The 18,399-nt window shown below is 37.6% G+C and overlaps 1 protein-coding gene across 5 annotated transcripts in view; it reads right to left on the bottom strand.

Annotated features, from left to right (window-relative positions):
- The window catches only part of LOC110102566 (SNARE-interacting protein KEULE), an 85,418-nt gene that overhangs the window by 10,558 nt on the left and 56,461 nt on the right, over positions 1-18,399 (bottom strand). For all 5 annotated transcript variants that reach the window (XR_003701628.1, XM_028697299.1, XM_028697298.1 and 2 more), the window contains one exon: positions 9,384-9,480. Coding sequence is in view for 4 of the 5 variants with exons in the window: in XM_028697299.1 (XP_028553132.1) it covers positions 9,384-9,480 (97 nt within the window). In the remaining variant the exon portion in view is untranslated. The remainder of the gene's footprint in view (positions 1-9,383; positions 9,481-18,399) is intronic.

Genomic DNA, 18,399 nt, shown 5'->3' with positions numbered 1-18,399 from the left:
AAAATAAATTATATATTATATACTTTTAAATTATAATTAATTATATTTAAAATATAATTAATTACATTCGATCTTAAATTAATCATAGATTAATTAAACACATGTAATATATGATTAAGCAGGATTTATACAGGATTTAGGCTAAATCCCGATAAATTCCATGGCAGAGCAAATCCTCTGTTTCCCCCTTTTAGCCGCAAATCCGAAAGGATTTACGGGACTTGGCCGAAGTAGCGCCTGAAAGTGAGAGAGTTACCTTAAGAGCAAGTGAGCTCTTGTTGTTGCTTCCGATCCAAATGTTACAACTTCCAATCGGGCTAGAAGGATCGGACAGGAGGGGAGATTCGGGCTGGAGATCGGAGCCGGATCGGGATCGGGACGTCGAGAGGAGCTCGGCGGGTTCGGCCAGGTAGGTTCGGCACTCTCTCTCTCGACCGAAGTGATCGGAAGGAGCAAAGGGGAACGACGGGTCGTGGGAGAGGAAGTTCGGTCGGGAGCAGGCAGAGGGAAGAGCGGATGGAGCTTGATCGCGTGGGATTTGCGAATGGAAGAAGAGTGGGAAGTCCAAGCCCCCCCCCTTTCGGCCTCTATTTATGGACGCTGAGGGGAGCGAAATCGAGAAATTGTCACAGGATTTGCGCCAGATTTGCGGAGAAGTGATGCGAACGGCGCCGATTTCAACCGGATTCGTGGATCCAACGGTTTACAGGTATTATTTACGGGATTTTTACCTTTGTTTCTTCTGGATTTTATACAAAGGTCAACAGGAGGATGAGATGATTTCCTACAACTTCAGAGTTATAGGAAAGGAGAAGTAAAGGGCAACTTGTAGGTTGCAAATTAGAGGAATCCTACACTTAATTTAGGCCAAGTGAATGAGGAGGTTTTCTACACTTTTCGTTTGGTAGAAGAAGGAAAGAATGTGTAACTTAGAGGTTACACATCATGAGAATTCATTAGGCTTTTAGGTGCTCAAAGAAAGGGGTCCACTCACCTAACATGGGTTAGGAGAATGAGGGGATTAGATGTTTTCCTATAATTTTTAGTCGTAGGAGAAGGGGGATTAGGATTTGAATCCTAAGACCAAGAGATTATTCATTGGTTTTGAGTCCTAACTAAAAAAGAAATTGATAAACTCTCTACAACTTTGGGGTTGAAGGATATATAACTTGAAAGTTACAAAACGTCGTGAATATTCTTTGAATATTTGGTATTCAAAGAGATGGGATCATTCACCTAAATGAAGTTAAGTGAATGGAGATTGATATTCATTCGTTGATTTTGTGATTCAACAAATGAAGGAAAAAGATGATTTGTTGGTTCTATGTTCCAACAAAAGAGTGAGTAGCTTAAAGTTTAGTTCCAAACTACAAAGATTCATGTGTAGGAGCATTTAGAGCCTTGGATGGGCTCCAAATACCACACATGAGGGAAGTGTTTGTTGGTTAGGTGCTCCAGCAAACAAGGTAGGAGGGCTTGAGAGTTTGGTCTCAAGCTCAAGTGATCCACATGAAGGACATTTGGAGCTTAGAGAGGCTCCAAAATGTCACATATGGAAGTGCATGTATTTGTTGATTTTGTCTTAACAAAAGAGATGTGATTTAGGACTTGACCCTAAAGTCTTGATTCATGCACTATAATAATTGGGATTTAGAGGACACCCCAACTACTAAGTATGGCGGACATATACATAAGGAAGAAAACCTCCTACTCTCCTACAAATGTTTTGGATTTGCTTGAAAGAGGGAAGGTTAACTCCCTAATGTGTTGGAGGGTTTTCCCAAATCAAATTTGATATGATTTTGGAGATTAGAAAGTTTCTAGGAAAATCCTAAAGATCCGTTTTGGCAAGATCTAGGAGAAACCTAAAAGTAGATATGATAGTTTATAGCTCCTAGGTTAGAGCTAGGATTCACATGATCTCACATTTGGAGCCTTGAGGATGCTCCAAAATGTCCAAAATGAAGGGGGATGGACAAATGTTTGTTGATCTTGTATCAATAAACAAAATGCCACGAACCTAGGATTTTGGTTATAACTCAAAATGTTTCATGCAATGAAGTGTTTGGAGCCTTGACGTGCTCCAAATCATTATGCATGGGGAAGGGAAGACTTGATTGGAGATTTCCATATTCATGAAACGATCTCTGAATCAATTTTGGAATGATTTGAGAAGTTGGATAGGATGGATTTATTCCTACGACCCTTTTTGGAAGGATAACACATGGTGTCATCTAAGGATCCTAAAGATATAGGATGAAATCGTCATTGGAAACCCTATGGATAGGCTCTAGGAATTAGTTTACTAGAGTCTAAGAAAAACCTAGGGGTGAGGGCTTTCGATTGTCTTTTTGAGAGCTGCACCAAGTGCCTAAGTTATGTGTTAACATCCTTGACTTGTCAACTTATAAACTACACTAAACATGTCTAACAAACTCCAATATGTGATGGAGTGTAATCTATAAGCTCCTTGAAGCCATAGACCACTCCATTTTTTGCTTTGCAAGCATCCATGAGTTTGGTGGGCACATTTATGATTTTGCAAATTGTAGGTACATGAGGATCATAGCTATTGACATAAAGCAAGTACCCATGCGAGCTATATTCAACAATAATAATAAAAAAATGATAGCACGTGAAGAGAAAAAAAACAATCCTTGCTTTGCCTCCCTAGATTTAGAGAAGGCCAACGACGCATCCAATCAATCTATTGGTTGTGGGATCCGAAACATGAACCAATAATGCTCATAAAAGATCCCACAACTTCATAAAAATAATAGGAATGCATGTTTGAACATGTACTAAATTTAGAGGAGATAGTGGATGTCATGGAGGTGTAAACCTATCACGTGCACATACTAATTTTATCGTAACATGCAAGTTTTAGGGATCTAGTAATGTATGCCACACTTAGATAAGATACTCCATGATTCAACATTTCATTCGACATTGAATGAGCAACCAAACCTAGGGTTTGGTCATAGGTAAGGGCATTAAATATGACACGAATGTTATTTGCATGCAAAAATAGGGACATTGAACACAAATTCAATGCCCCATCGCCTTGCCGCCATCCTTTTAGCTCTCACATGAGAGCAAATCATGGAAAATCACTTGATTTTCAAGATTTGAACAAATGGACAACGAAAATAGGATTTCGGGTGACAAAAAAATTAAAGCTTCTAGAGACCTAAGGCTTTGGATCGTCAACTACATGCCATTGGCTAGGGAGCCTTAAGGTTTCGCCTAAGTTTCAATGTTATACCTCCCTGTTTGTCCTAGCGCACCTATCCAAGTTCCGACTCACTGTCCAAGCTCCAAAGTCACTGTCCAAGTCGCACCGAAAGTCGTCGCTGCTGTCCAAGGTGATTTGAAGGTTCCAAATCAATGTTTTGAGGATTTAAAAGCCTTCTTTTGCTGTTTGGAAGTCTCCAACAGCTTCCAACTTGCCTCGAGGTTGCCGGAATTGAGAGAGGAAGAGGTAGAAGCCTTCCTTTGCTGATTAGAGGTTTCAGACATCTTTCTCGATCACTATGAACTCGCCGGAGTTGAAGAAGGAAGGGTATAAGTATCTATAGCAAATGTGAAGCCTTCCTTATGTCGGTCGAGATGGAGCCGAAGTGGTCAGGTTGCACAGGTCCGGTGAAAGGAGCTGGAGCTCCTGGCAGGTCTGGCCGAAGCCCTGGATTGGCTCGGACAGGGCTTTCGCACAAGAGAGCGGGGCTGGACGGGGCTTCCACACGCGAGGAGTGCGAACGGGGCGAAGGCTGCGCGAACAAGGGCTTCGGCGCGGACTAGGGTTCTGCCTGGTGGAGTCGCGCGCAATGGGGAGCTCTCCGCCTCTCCTCTCTCGCTCTTTCTGTGTGTCGGGACAGAAACGAAAAGGGGAGTCGAATGAGGCTCCCCACTCCCTCTCCCGCTCTCTTGTTCCGCTCTAGGTTCGGACGGAGAGCACAAGGGGAGCAGGTCCACCGCTTCTAACGCCCAATCCAGCTTTATCTATGTGAAAAATGTGGGAATTTGCACTTGAGTACATTCCCTACATGATTGGACACATTTGGGTGAGATTTGAGATAAGATCTCAGCCCTAGGTTTCAAATTTTGGTTTGGGAAGTTGATTTAGCCCAAATCAGTCAATTGGGGCTGAAATTGGCTTCGAATTGGGCTTGACCTGAACCGATTTGAGTCGATTTGGGTCCGATCGAGTCAATTTTGCGAAATTGAACTTAGATCGATGCCGAATACCGTCGAATTGGGCTCGACGTTGTTCGATTTAAATTGATTTGATTTTAATTTACATAAATTGAATTGAATTTAATTTAATTTAATCAAATTGAGGCTTAATTCGAGTCAATTTAGCCTCGACGACGATCGATTGGGTTGATTGAGCGCGATCGAGCCTAGTCGGGGTCGAGTCGATGCGAAAATATTCGTCAACATGCGGTACCCACGACAAAACGGGCAGGCTTGGTGCACGCTTTTCTTAGCATAGCCGGGACAACTTTAAAGTACCTGTAGGCGGCTCTGTACCTGCGGGGAAACAATTGTGGTTTTCTTGTAACCGATGCCCGAAGACCCATGCACGCTTTTCTTTGGCGTGGTGGGGGAACAAAGATTTTATGGTCGCGGTGTTCTCATCCGAGGACACCTACCGTGCACGCTTTTCTCTAGCGTGGCTGGAGGCCCAGTTTTTCGTAGTTTTCCCCTAAAAGAGGGAGATGCCGGGAGGCTGCCGAAATTTCGGGTGAAAATGTGACCGCACTCGAACCTGTTTGAACTCAAAGAACAAGGATTTGGACTTAAATGAACTGTGTACTTGTGAGCTCGGACTTGAACTGAATGGCTTAAATGAACTCAAACTTGAACCCAAATAAAATTAAAAATTTGAGTATAAACTTGAATTCGAACTTGCAAGATGAACAAGGACATGAACTGAACACTTGAACTCAAACGAATACTTGAGTTGGACAATAATGGACCTCAATTTCAAATGAACTAAATGCAAGAGAGCTCAAACTTAAATAAATTGAACTCAAATTGGACTTGATTTGCGCATCAAACATGATTCAAACATTTGAACTCAGGCAAGAACTTGAGTTGGACTTCAGAAGAATTTGAACACCGGGACTTGATTTGGATCAAGCATAGTGGATATGAAACCGGATTTGACCATAATTAGATAATCAAATTTGATGAATGCATAATTACCTGAATATCAATCATTAAGTTTGATTATGCAAGTGGAGGTCAATGAATGAATGAAGGTCATTCATTAAAATCCCAAATAGAAGTGAAATGTTGGTTCACTCACAAGCAACAATACGAACTCTTAATGCTATCACAAATTCCATTGTATTCAATCCCGCAGTCAACAGCCCTTCAATGGCAGCCAGAAACATCACCCTCTTGCGAATGTAGATGTATAATACACAGCAAATGCAAGTGCCCACAATCTACCGTGGAAGATCCTCAAACATAAGTGATATGCAAGGAGACTCATTGGTTCCTCACATGTATTGAAATCAGTAAAAAGGAACGAATATTATGACTTATCAATAGTCATAGCAATGATACACAACAAATGATGCTCCTTACAAGTTTGCCCGTGGATTGAGAGGGCAATACTGGCGCTTAATAGTGGAGGACCCGCTCCTACAAGCAAGTGCAATCATCAAACCACCTGAGACTGGTGAAGGTGGATGTGATGCAAGGACAATGATTCTCCTACGAATATTTCCAAGAGGTCGTAGTAGATACAACAGTCCCCACAAAGTCGATGCACTACACTTATAAAAAGCAACAGACAGTTGTAAGTTGTACGAGTACTACCCATATGTGGCAATCAAAGATCCGTCCCCACAAGCAAGTGCAAATACAACAACCCACCTGAGATTGGTGAAAGGTGGATATGATACAGGAACAATGGGTCTTCTACAAACATTTCCAGGAGGTCGTAGCGGATACAACGGGTCCCTGCAAATGCACACAAGCTGCTTGTGGATAACAACAATAGGTATATCGTAAGTACAACGAACCCTTGTGGACACAATTACAGATGTCACCTACGACAATGGTGATTAAAATCTACGAGCACGTCGGGTATAAGGGCAACTCGGTGTATGGAGAAGGACACCCCTTGGCAGAAGGGAAGATATGCTTGAACAAATTAGAACTGAACTTCTTGGTGTTCCAAAGTTTCTTTTTAGTTCTATCCTTGGGAAGAAAACAACTCTGGCATTCACAAACACCGGAAATGACAAGTCTACTACACTAAAGATCTTGATAGGAGATCTTTTCAAGGCAAAGAAGCGAACGTCAAAATCTAGAAAGATTTCCCCGGTGAATAAGAAAAAGGGGAGTCAACATCCGGACGATGAGGTGCCTCATGACATCCAGATAATACCACCACCAGATCCGCAACATCTACGCAAGCGGACAGAAGACGTCTATAAATATTCCAAGAATACCCCCGTACGTGCACCATAGTTTGTATACACATACGTATACAAAGGTGTAAATATGATCACAAGACCTGCATGGGCCCAGGCGAGCGTGTTATTGGTACACACATAACGTCTAGGGATGATGCGCGGGTCAATAAGTGAATTCAAGTTCGAACGTGATCCTTCTATACAGATCAATAGAAGTTGACAGAGTTCGAACTATCAAATAAATATGCGGTTGTGGGAACCGGTGAATTTATTTTAATACATTCATATTAGGCCTTCAAGGCCTATAATCAAGAGAATTCACTAAACAAAGGCATCAAGCCTACGAAACCCGATCCTCTTAAGCACGTAATAGGAGTAGATAGGGTTCAAACCATCAGATAAATATGCAGTCATAAGGTTGACCGGAATATTTATTTTGCACATTCATATTAGACCTTCAAGGCCTTTAACAAAGAAAGTTCACAAACAAAGGGCACAAAGCCTACAAAACCTGATCCCCTATCGACAAGTTGATAAGGTCGACAAGGTTCAATCTTTTAATGGAAATAACCCCTTACACCCTGATGATGGCCATGTTGAATGCAAATCTCACCCGGAGGGGTTCACAAATCATTCCAAATGCCTTCCAAGATCCACTCAAAAAACCTCAAATCCTAAATTCAAAATATTTAAAATTGAAATCAAACCATCAATCACATAAAGCAAAATCCATCCACTCTCTACAACAGTTTGATGAGGTGAACAAATCTAAAAATTATTTCAGCTCATAAAGAGCTAATACCTAGTCGAAAATATCACTAGAATCCATTCTCAAACAATCTCCTACAAATAAGGATGTGGTACACGTCCTCTAACCGGCAGTTTTGCCGCCAAATGGCATCGCAGGATAAACGGTTATAAACCGAGGTCCTCTGAACCGAGTCGTTTTGCCGTCAAATGGCACCACAAAATACCGGTTATGGCCAGAGCTAATACGCTCCTTATTGGCATCAAATCCTTGAGATATGAATCAATAGGATATGATCGATAGGGCACAAGCCCTCTATTAGCTAAGGTGGATTCAAATTTGTCCCCTTAGGCAAATATCCACCCTAGGTCGACAAGGTCCCCTTGGACGAAGCAACCCATGGCTGCCGACAAGGATCCTTCTCTGAGGTTGGGTCGACTACCTCCTCTGACTAAGTAGGCCAAGGACCACGATGGCCCGGGACGACGGAACAATGTGATCTTAATCGGGTCCAAGTGCAAGATGGTGAAATTTTTATTTTAAATATCAAATCTTCAAACCACAAATTCTCAAATCCAAACCCAATTTCCAAATATCCATGCTGCTACTATATGCCAGATAATACGTATATTCTAAGTATCTGACTGACGACTAGCCTTAATCAAAAGTTCTCTCTCGTGATCGGGATGGGTAATTAACTATAGGGGCTTGCGCATATAGAAAACTAGAACTTAGATCATAAAGTCCTCACAAAATGAGGGCGAAATCTCTGGGTAGTGTCTTATCTACAAACCCATATGCCTTCCAAAACTTACCCTGAAACTTATTCCGTTAAAACTCCCTCGTCGAAGAAAAGCACAAAAACATCGCGGGAGGAGGCTGCGGCCGAATTTTCGGAGCCCACAAGCAACACTTAAGATCACATACACAATATATAAATTTGCACTGTTATCATACAACTAACTTTCACTGATTTCAAACAAACTTTCCATGAAGATAAATGTAACATTACCTAAATCCTCCTTGAGAACTCTCGTTGTCTTTCGTAGTCTATGTCAGCTAAACTATATAAATCCTTCACTATTCCAAATAATATTAATAACATTTTAATAAATATTAAAATTTAACTTGTATTATTCAAACATAATCAAAATAACATCAAGTATTTCTTATATTGCAAAGGACAACATAAACTACTTCAAATATTGCCAAGGAACTTTTAACTGATTGAACATTATTAAAATAACATCGCATGTCTCTAAATCATCACCCCACAATAGCTATTCCACTATCTACTTTCTCGAACATAATACGAAATTAAATATTCCTTAAAATAATATTAATTACAACAATTAATCCAATTAATCTTCCTTTTTTTCAAGTCATAGCACTTACCAACTACACTTATACCTATAGATAAATTTTGCAATAGCAGTAAATTACAAAAAAATAAAATTTTCATCATTCAACCTTGAACATAGAAATTCACTTGCTCTTTTTATTTCGACCAAATAGAAACTCACAGCTCCTCTCCCTTCTTTATCTCTCTCGAGCACATGAACCATTATTTTCCTACTTTCTCCTTCACCAAAAGAATAAATAATAAAACAATGAATCACTTACAAATTTTTGGCAAAAGAGAACTCCTCTTGCATAATATTATTCTTCCTCACCCGAATTTCCTTCCCTTCCTCTCAGTTACTTCGCCTGTTCTATTACATGAAGATGGACTGGTTCAATCGAACCGGTCCAGCCAGTTCTTACAGCTACATTACCCTTTCATGCATTATATGTTGTTATCACACTATGTTGAGCATTTGCATGATTTATAAACTAAATTTCAAAATAATTTTATTATACACAATGAAAGAGATAGCTATCATGCAAGTTTCAATCAAGAATCAGGAAACATTTTAAAGAGGATTAAAAACTATTTCAAAGCATAGTTTGGATTGGTGGACTATAGGAATTTCTGTAATAGCTTGAGCATGACAATATACTTGAGATAAATACAAACTATGTAAATATTTGTGAAATGCAGAAAAGAAGATTGAGAATTCTGAAGAAATAACTACCAATTAAATTAAACAGCATATAATAGTTCAACAAATAACAGTATTATCATAATTAACTAAACATCAATAAAATATATAACAAAAAAAATTAAACGAAACATAATTTAAGAAGGTAAGTTAAAAACTAACTTCAATATGCAGAGAAAGCTTGTCGAGTTGTTCGCTGTATTGAGGTAATGTTTGAACCAGTTTTTGCAAATCTCTAGTTGATAATTCACCACCATCTCTGAATAAAACAAGAAACAAGCAGTAACAAATATAAATCTCATAATTAAAGAGAAATAGTTCCAATTTCCATGGCATGCAAAAATGATATTCATAAATTTCTCAAGTTAATTACACATGACACGAGTTAAACTAAATCCACCGCATAGAGCAGTATCAAAAGTCATCGTGCAAATCCTTTCATCCAAATGTTAAAAGTTTCAATTTTATTAGAAAACCGAAGAATAAAAGCTGCTCCAATCTAAAAATATGCTAATATTTAAGCACCAGAATGATTGAAACCATACTTTTTAGATCGCATTCACAAAATAATAAGGAGATTATTCTAGCATATTAGCTTAATCATCCGTCTAGTATTTTGTTTAAAGTAAGACCATTAAGTGTTTCATAGGATATTACAGTAACAAGAATCTTTTTTTTTTCTTTAAAATAGGGCGCCTTAGGCCAACAAATAATACACTCCACAGTTTTTCAAGCAAGCAAAAGAATTGCCTACTTCTTGTATTAATAGTTAGAGATAGATCCACTCAAAAAAATGTCAACATCTCAAAAATTGTTATTTATCATGATATGATCTTCTAGGTGTGGATCGGCCCATCGTCATGTGGATGTTGGTAGTAGGTAGAATTTAAAAGCATCCCCCCTACTACTCTTTCAACAAAATCTTTGAGCACAATAACACTAACTATTTTAAGGCTCATCTGGATGCAAGGAAAATCAAATTTTAAGGTGAAGAGGCAGATTTAAATATTCAAATCCTTCCTTAACCATAATGGTTGTTGCTCCTCCATATCAGTTCAAGTTTGCAGTCAAAATTTCAAATGATCAAACTTACCTTTGAATTCTCAGTCTGTTGTGCCTGCCCCTGCTAGCCTCATAGAAATAATCTCTACATCATTTATAAGCAATATCATAGATATTGATCCTTCTATTTCTAAAGTTCCTCATCTCCCTTATATTTCTGAAGACATCAATAATCATGGTCCACACCAACCTTATGATTTTGAAGGAAGCATTCCAAAAGACGTTGCTTTGGTGTATAGGACGCATAATATCATGTATCAGACATGCCACAGTAAAACAAATAAATAAAAAATCCATCTTCACTCACTTTTTTTACATAGAGCTTTAAGCAAGGCAGCCCAAATTATTGGTTTTTGTATTCTAATGGATCTTTGGATATTATCTTTATGTTGTCTTATCATTTTTTCTTTTTCCTCTAGTAATTCTTGGTTATTTCCCCTATTATACTCGTACCATTTTCTAGTTATAAATTGCGCCTTAAAAATATGATCTTCCATGTTAATGTAAATTGGTATCAATGTTATTGATCTTCCATTTGATTTGTTGACACCCCACCCTATCTTTTTTCAACAATTCTGACTAAATGAGAAATATAACAGCCAAAGCCAAAAACAAATATCAACATCTTTCAATATAATTTTGCTCTAAGTTAGTCCCGAGTCATAATCTTGTGTGAATTAAGAGGGTAATACAAAAATAATAATAATAATAAAATTTCAAGAGATAAAGAGAACCTTCTGGCATTAGATTACATCAAAATCCAAATTTAGACAATGATTTGTAGGCCATTCGAAGAGGAGGAAGATTTTAAATTATTTAATTTTCATATTTGAATATTTATTAGGATATTTAGGATAGTGTCCTAAATTACTACAACTAGATTAGGATTTGATTTCAGTTTGTTTAGATTTAACTTACCTCCAATATTCCTAAAAAAAACTGAAGTCTTTAAGATGTTAATTTAAGATTGAAGCAATGTTTAAAATTGCGTATCATGTATTGAGGCGTTTTTCATTCGTGAGGCGAGGCGTAAGCCTCAAAATCAAAAGATTGCGTAAACATAAAATGATAAATTTTTTATATACTAATGAGTGAATAATATAAAACATAAAAAAACATAAGATATGAAGTGAAATCAAAATTTCTCAATAATAAGACAACATGAAATGTAGTTCAACTCAAAATTCTATCTTTCTCAAATCCTAGTAATCTTTTCATTAACATATAATACTAATTTCCAAAAATAAATAGCAATGACATATCACATAAGAACTCATAAGTCATCAGCACTGTCATCACTAAGGGGTTGTCCATTTGAATCATCATTATAATGAACGGCTCTCTCCCCTTCCTCCTCTCCTATGGAGTCCAATGTCGAGCATTTACTTCAAGATTTATGTAAGTTTTAATATATATAGCGTGAGGCGTAAGCCTCATGCCAGTGAGGTGAGGCGGGCCTCAACCAAGTTGAGGCGCAAGCCTCATAAAAAAGACTTGAGGCGTAAGCATCGAGGCGTTTTTTATTAGAATTACGCAAAGGCGGGCCTCAGGGCGAGCCTCATATTGCGCAATTTTAAATCATAGATTGAAGAAATAGAATTATTGCTAACCATATTTTCTCTCCCAGCCAAACTATTGTCTCTCCTATCAGTTTTCAAAAGGTTATCCAATAGGTATACTTTAGTGACAGCACTCAACTACAAACACCTTAGTGACAGCACCAACCCGAAAGGCATTAAAGGTTTTAGAAACTTGCCTTACGATCCTGATTCCTAGGAGAGCTCTATACCGATATCTAGGAGAGTTCTGGACTCACCTTTGATAACATTGGATGGTCAAACATGTTTGATGGGTTAGCAGTTTTTCATGAAATTGCTTTCTAAGAGGAGAAAAAGAGGAATTCTTTAGCCATTGATCCATTCAGTTTTTCATTTGAAGTCAATCTATGATCAAACACAATATGCTAACCTCATCAGATGTTAAGCACCATGCATACGAGTTCATATTAAAAAAATCTTGCAAAAGGATACTGCCGGAAGAAAAATACAAATGAATTATGTTAACAAAGAACATCATCATATGGGATGATCACATCAAATGAATGAATGATAAATGTGTTTCAGATGTAAATAATGCCAACATGATTAGAAAATCGTTGACTTTATATATGATTTATCATTTTTCTATGATTGATTGCATTTCAAGGAGCAAATGACAAAAAAGAAAAAAAAAAAAAAGAAAAGAAACATTGATCCAAGAGATCTCCACCCTCAAATCCAAACCAATTAGGGTTTGAAACTTTCAAGAGTTATTGATCTTCTATAACTTCTAAGAGCTTTTAGAGGACTAAAAAACTGTTACACCGGTCCACTGGACCGGTCCAGCCGGTCCAGGCGGGACCGGTTCGGGGGCGAAATCGCGAAACAGGCGGAGACTCCGCCAGAACGAGCAGCCCGACCGCTCATATAGAGCGTTTTAGGAAGGATTTTTGGGGGGTTTCAAAGAGAAATTTGAATGTAGGGACTGTTTTGGAAATTCCTTTTGATTTGTATGCATTAAATAGATGTTTTTCCTAGGGTTTGGGCATCTTGAATTTGGCTGAAATTTGAAATCTCTTAGATTTAGGTTTTCTTTGGGCTCTAACGGCGTCTAGAGATTTGGGAGAGATCGATCCTCCTCTCGAATTGAGGATCAATTGTATCTTTGTTGTTTTCTTCTTCCACTAGTAAAATACAAGTTTTTCCTACGAATTTCTCTAAGTTTTCTACAGTTTTTCCGCTGTTTTTACTGTTTTCCTGCTCCGGACAGCAGTATTTTGTGGAGATTTGCTGTAAAGTTGAATAGGAAATACTTGATTTCAAGTGTTTCCAATCAAATTGGTATCAGAGCATCGATTTGGGACCATCGGCGGCTGAAAACCTAAAATTTCAGCAGAGTTTTGGCATTCGGAGGAAGATTTCTTGTGATTCGTAGAAAGAAAAATGGCTGGAAAGAAGATCGAAGTCCTAGAAGGCGAATTTGGCCAATTAAAAGCAGATTTGGAGGAAAAATTCCTTGAAATCACCGCCAACAATGAAAGGTTGGAAGGGAGGTTCGCGGCGATGGAAGAGATGATGAAGAAATTACTTGAGATGAAGACGAATCCGACGGCGTCGGAAGCAAGAGAGACTGTCGGCGACCAGGGCGTAGGAGGAAATCCAAACCCGCTTCGGGGGAGGAGGAATCCGGCAGTAGAGATCCTTGAGGGAGAGGACGACATGCCACCTCTAGAGCCACTTTCTAGAGAGGAGATGAGCATGGGAAATGATCGTCGAGGTGCTGATTTTCAGCGTCGAGGTGCTGATTTTCAGCATCGAGGTCTTTTTATATTTCATCTCGATCTTCTATTTAATCTTATCTTCATAGTTTCCATTCCACCTGTATCTTTCTTTTCCAAATATTGTGAGTGTAAAGAGTTGTTGTTTCCCGTTTATTGGTATTTTCCATAAGATAGCCGGCTTGAGCTGGATCATAATTTCTATGGCGAACCACTGATTTGATTTTTCCTTTGAGCACCACCTTTTTATTTTCGTGATTTGCATTTGAGGTGACTTTACAAGGCTATTCTGAGAGTATTTTAATTTAGTTGTTTAGTTATTTTGTGTGCCTTCTTATCAATTTTCTCAGTGTTGTTTCCTTCTAAATTTTCAATATTTGTGTATGTTTATGCAATATTGAATGGGAGTGTTGTCAATTACTTTTTTAGCATTCTCCTACTTGCATTCATACATGCATCTTTCTTCTCAAAACTTTGATAAGTTGTAAGTTATCATTATGTCGTGTTTTATTTTAAGTTTTAAGGTATTGTTGTGTCCTGCCTTATTGAAAGTTAAAAGTATTGTTGTGTCCTACCTTATTGAAAGTTAAAAGTATTGTTGTGTCATGTTTTATTGTAAGTTGTCATGACTTGTTATGTCTTGTTTAATAAGAGTTTGAAGTGGTTGTATTCTAAGGTTTTGTTTGTTTATGTTTTATGGAAAGGAAGCCTTTTGTTGAACTTAGTTATTTTTAAATTGCATTAATTTGGTATCAGAGATTTAGGTTATCGGACAAGTCTTCATTTCTCATAAAAAAATATGCATAGTCAAAATAATCAACAAGCGGCTTGACAATATATATTTATGCAACAAATGGTTAACCTACAACAACAAATGGAAGAAAAGACTAATACCCTGGCTGCACTAAATTGAAAAGACAAATCTATTTGGAAACAAAATGCGGGATCCAATAAGGTGACGTCTATATTCCAACGAGCATATTCTAGTTATCTGCAAAACTCACATTTGAGAACGCCTATTGATTAAGTTGGTTCTTCAATTAATCCTGATTCAATTCATAATGTTTGTAGTAAATTGTCATATTTTCCTTCTAAGAAGCAACATCCTAAAATAAAAAAAGAAATGCAACCAAGCTATGCTCTTCAAGATGCTCAGTTTATCATTTATCTAGTCGATGATATTGTGGATAAATTTAGACTAAAACAACAGAAAAAGTTGAAGTCTTGGATAAACAACAACAACAACAACAACAACATGAGGTACTAAAAGAAAGAGTGAGGTGCAAACACAAATTGGAAAAGAGATGCATGACCGTGTAAGACATAATAGAGAAGATGCTATTATTGAAATGTAATTGAAGGTTTCTCATCTCAAATTGATGGTGAGACATTAGTCTGTCCTTCAAGAAAATGTAACTTTAATCTATGCATATTCGACTAAAGAAACCTAAATAAAATTTAAAGTAGATCTTGTAGATCATTTGCTTGTTAAGAAAAATTAGTCTATAGATTTTTCTAATGACTCTCCCAGGGATGGACTTCTCTCTATATATTTAGTGAAGTCTAAATTTTTTTAAATACTTATATATTTAATTAAATGTTTGGGCTATTATATTTCATGTAGATGCATGTTTATTTAAATTTTAGTCATGTATATGCATGTTTGGTACAGTCTTGCACATTTGTCTTGTATAGTATTGTTCAGTATATCCCTATTATGTCTGCCTAGTCCAACCCTACATATGCATCTTTATGGAAGTTTGCGAAGGTTGTGAAACCCTAAAGAACTAGTCCCGTTACTAACCAAGAGTGGGGTGAGTTGGTCATTTAAAATTTTTCTTTAACAAATGAGTATAACTATCTTCAACTACATGTTTATTTAAATTTAAATCATTAAGTCTACGCTTACATAAGAAAGTATATCTCAGGGTTACTTGGTTTTATCCTAAAACTAAGCTGATTTAGTCCAACGAAAATATTGAATTCATCCTAAGTTAGATAGGAATATTTCTAATTTATAATCTTATATATATATATATATATATATTTGTGTGCTACCTATAAAATGTGAATTTATCTACAACAAGCCTATTTTGGATCTATTACTTGTGATTGTGGATATGATATGTAATATTTGATGTTTTTTGAAAACTAAAAAGAGAGATAAAAAAACAACTTTATTTTCACTAAAAGATAATTCATAGCATTCATTTTTAAATAATTCAAGTTAAAGCCAACATCCATGGGTGTAGAGAAAGTATCCTCACCTTAAACACTTGGTACTTAATCGATAAATACCACAAAAAAATTAAAAGATTGATGAATTTGTGTTTGTTCAATATGAAGCTAAGATCAACATATATAAGTTATTTATGCTTCATTTGTGCATCCTTAATTTTTACTTTACAACAAAGTGCTTTTATTAGTAAAAAATAGTTGAAGGAGTTGTCCGGAAGGTGAGGACTTGTATGGTGATTGGAATCAACAATTGCCTTGGATCCTAAAAATTAAGATAAGGAATACCGAGAGATAGTACCTCGAACCTAAGTCTAACGAAATGCAAAAGGATTTACAAACTATACCTCTTATGAGGCATAGCCAGCCCGACCCCTGGATTTATTGTCATGCCTGGAAAGGGCTACAAGCTAAACCCACTTAATCGATTTTAAAATCATGTTTTTCATTCTCAATGCACATGAAGAGTAAGGAGGCTATGTTTGTTTGAGAAGTAAGGCTTACAACTTAGCTTTGAAGCCAAGATGCCTAGTTATGTTGGGTATGCATAATGCTAACTCACAAAGAAAATAGACTTTTTTTTATCTAGTTCTTAAGTGAAGAAACACTATCGTTGTCAGGTTCCAAGTCCTGGATGAGAAAACTAGAGGGTTGCGTTAGGTAGTCGACAGTCGGCGTAAAACTTATCGAATAATAATGACATGAATCCTTTAAAAAATTATGTTAATGTTAGAGCGTCCCCTGTAAGTGACGTGCTGTATAGCCTGAATACAGTGATAACTGTGCAAGGGCAGCTGCACCGGCGCCCTGGTGCAGTGTTAAATAGGCAAGGGTTCCTACATCAAGGATGGATGTGGGCAAAGAAGCTAGTCCATAAAACTAAAAAACATGAAACTAAAATTAGGATAGGAACTTGGAATATAGGTTTCCTTATAAGAAAATTAATAAAATTAATAGATATTATGATTCATAGGAAGTTAAATATTTTGTGCATTCAAAAAACTAAATGGGTTGGACAAAAGGCTAGGAAATTGATAATTTAGGATTTAAACTTTGGTATTCGAGTAGGAGCCGTACTAAAAATGGTATAGATGTTATTATAGATAAGAGTTTGAAGGATAATGTTATAAAAATTAATAGGATTGGAAATAAAACTATAGATTTCAAGATTAATGTTGATGTTAAGATTGTTAATATTATAAGTGTTTATGCTCCTCAAGTTGGTTTGGATATGAGTTCTAAATTAATTTTTTAGAATGACTTAAAAGAATTAATACAAAAGATACATCTTAAAGAAAGTTTTTATTGGAGGAGATTTAAATGAACATATTAATAGAGGTAGATGATTTTAAAAGCATTCATGGTGGCTATTGGGTTTGGGGTTATCCCATTGGGTAGGACAAGGCATTTCCCCACCAGCTTCCGGGCAAACTGAATTAGTTTGATGAGAGGAAGTAAGGTAGAGAAATAAAGAAAAAGAATCATCATCATCATCGTTATCGGTGGGGGAGGGATCAGAGACATCCCAAATAGGGGCATCGTCTGTGAGTAGGCCTTATAAAGATGTTCAGTGAGTTCATCATCAGATACGGATGGTTCAGGTGGAGGTTGAGAAGGGGTATAGGCCGAGAAGGAGAGACGAAGAGAACCTTCGAGGCGTTGGTAGGTAATAAGGGAACGAGGAAATTGGACGGTCTGTAGATCAGAGGGGCAAAGATGCCAGGTTCACCCTTGTAGATAAACTATGGTATGTCGTAGGCCAGGGATGGCGGAAATCCCATGAGAGGCCAAGTAATCAGCGACTCCGACAATATTATAACGAAAGCCAATATGACTGGTATTCATTAAACGGGCAACTAGAGCTCCAGTGAGGAGTAAATTAGACTCACCGCCTTGCCATAGCTCATAACCATGTGTGAGCACCACAAGTTCAATATGGTTAAGAAAGTCATGAATTGATAACATGATATTGAGATCTATGTAAACAAGTTGCATACCAGAGGAGAGGTCGATCTCCAAAGTGCCGATGATGGAGACGTCAGATCGCCATCTAGTATCTCTAAAAACGATGAGAGCAGTGGTACCAGCATCACGTCGATGCAAGGCTTGAATGCGGACCATGATAAGTCCGAGATGGATGTACTGCATGCCTTCATTGATGAGCCGTTGGTAGAATTGCTATCGGATGAACGAAAGATTTACTTGAAAACCTTCAATTGCCAAAATACGTTCTTTCGAATAGTGCTGATATACGCGATGTCGAGACCATTCGTCTTCATATAAGGTTTCAGCAGGGACCAGGTTGGCTCTTTTTCTCTGGGAGATCTGAAGCTCGGCTTCAGGATCTAATTGGCTTTCAAGGATGCGATGCAAAGAATGCTGTCGAGGAAGCCTTCGTTGGATCTCATGTGCAATTCGAGATCTGAGCCTATATCTGCGAATCTGATCATCCACGGAGTGACTAGTAGAGGGTTCAAAGTAGTGGGAAGAGTTGGTGGGTAGTAGGGTAGCAGTGGTCGTTCTGCTAGTGAAAGCCAATAAAGAAGCTTTTGATTTTTCAGACTG

Source organism: Dendrobium catenatum, unplaced genomic scaffold (genome assembly GCF_001605985.2).
Source record: "Dendrobium catenatum unplaced genomic scaffold, ASM160598v2 fragScaff_scaffold_911, whole genome shotgun sequence".
In the NCBI taxonomy this organism is placed as follows: Eukaryota; Viridiplantae; Streptophyta; class Magnoliopsida; order Asparagales; family Orchidaceae; genus Dendrobium; species Dendrobium catenatum.
Note: the sequence above shows the minus strand (reverse complement) of the source record. Positions and strands in the feature narration are given on the sequence as shown.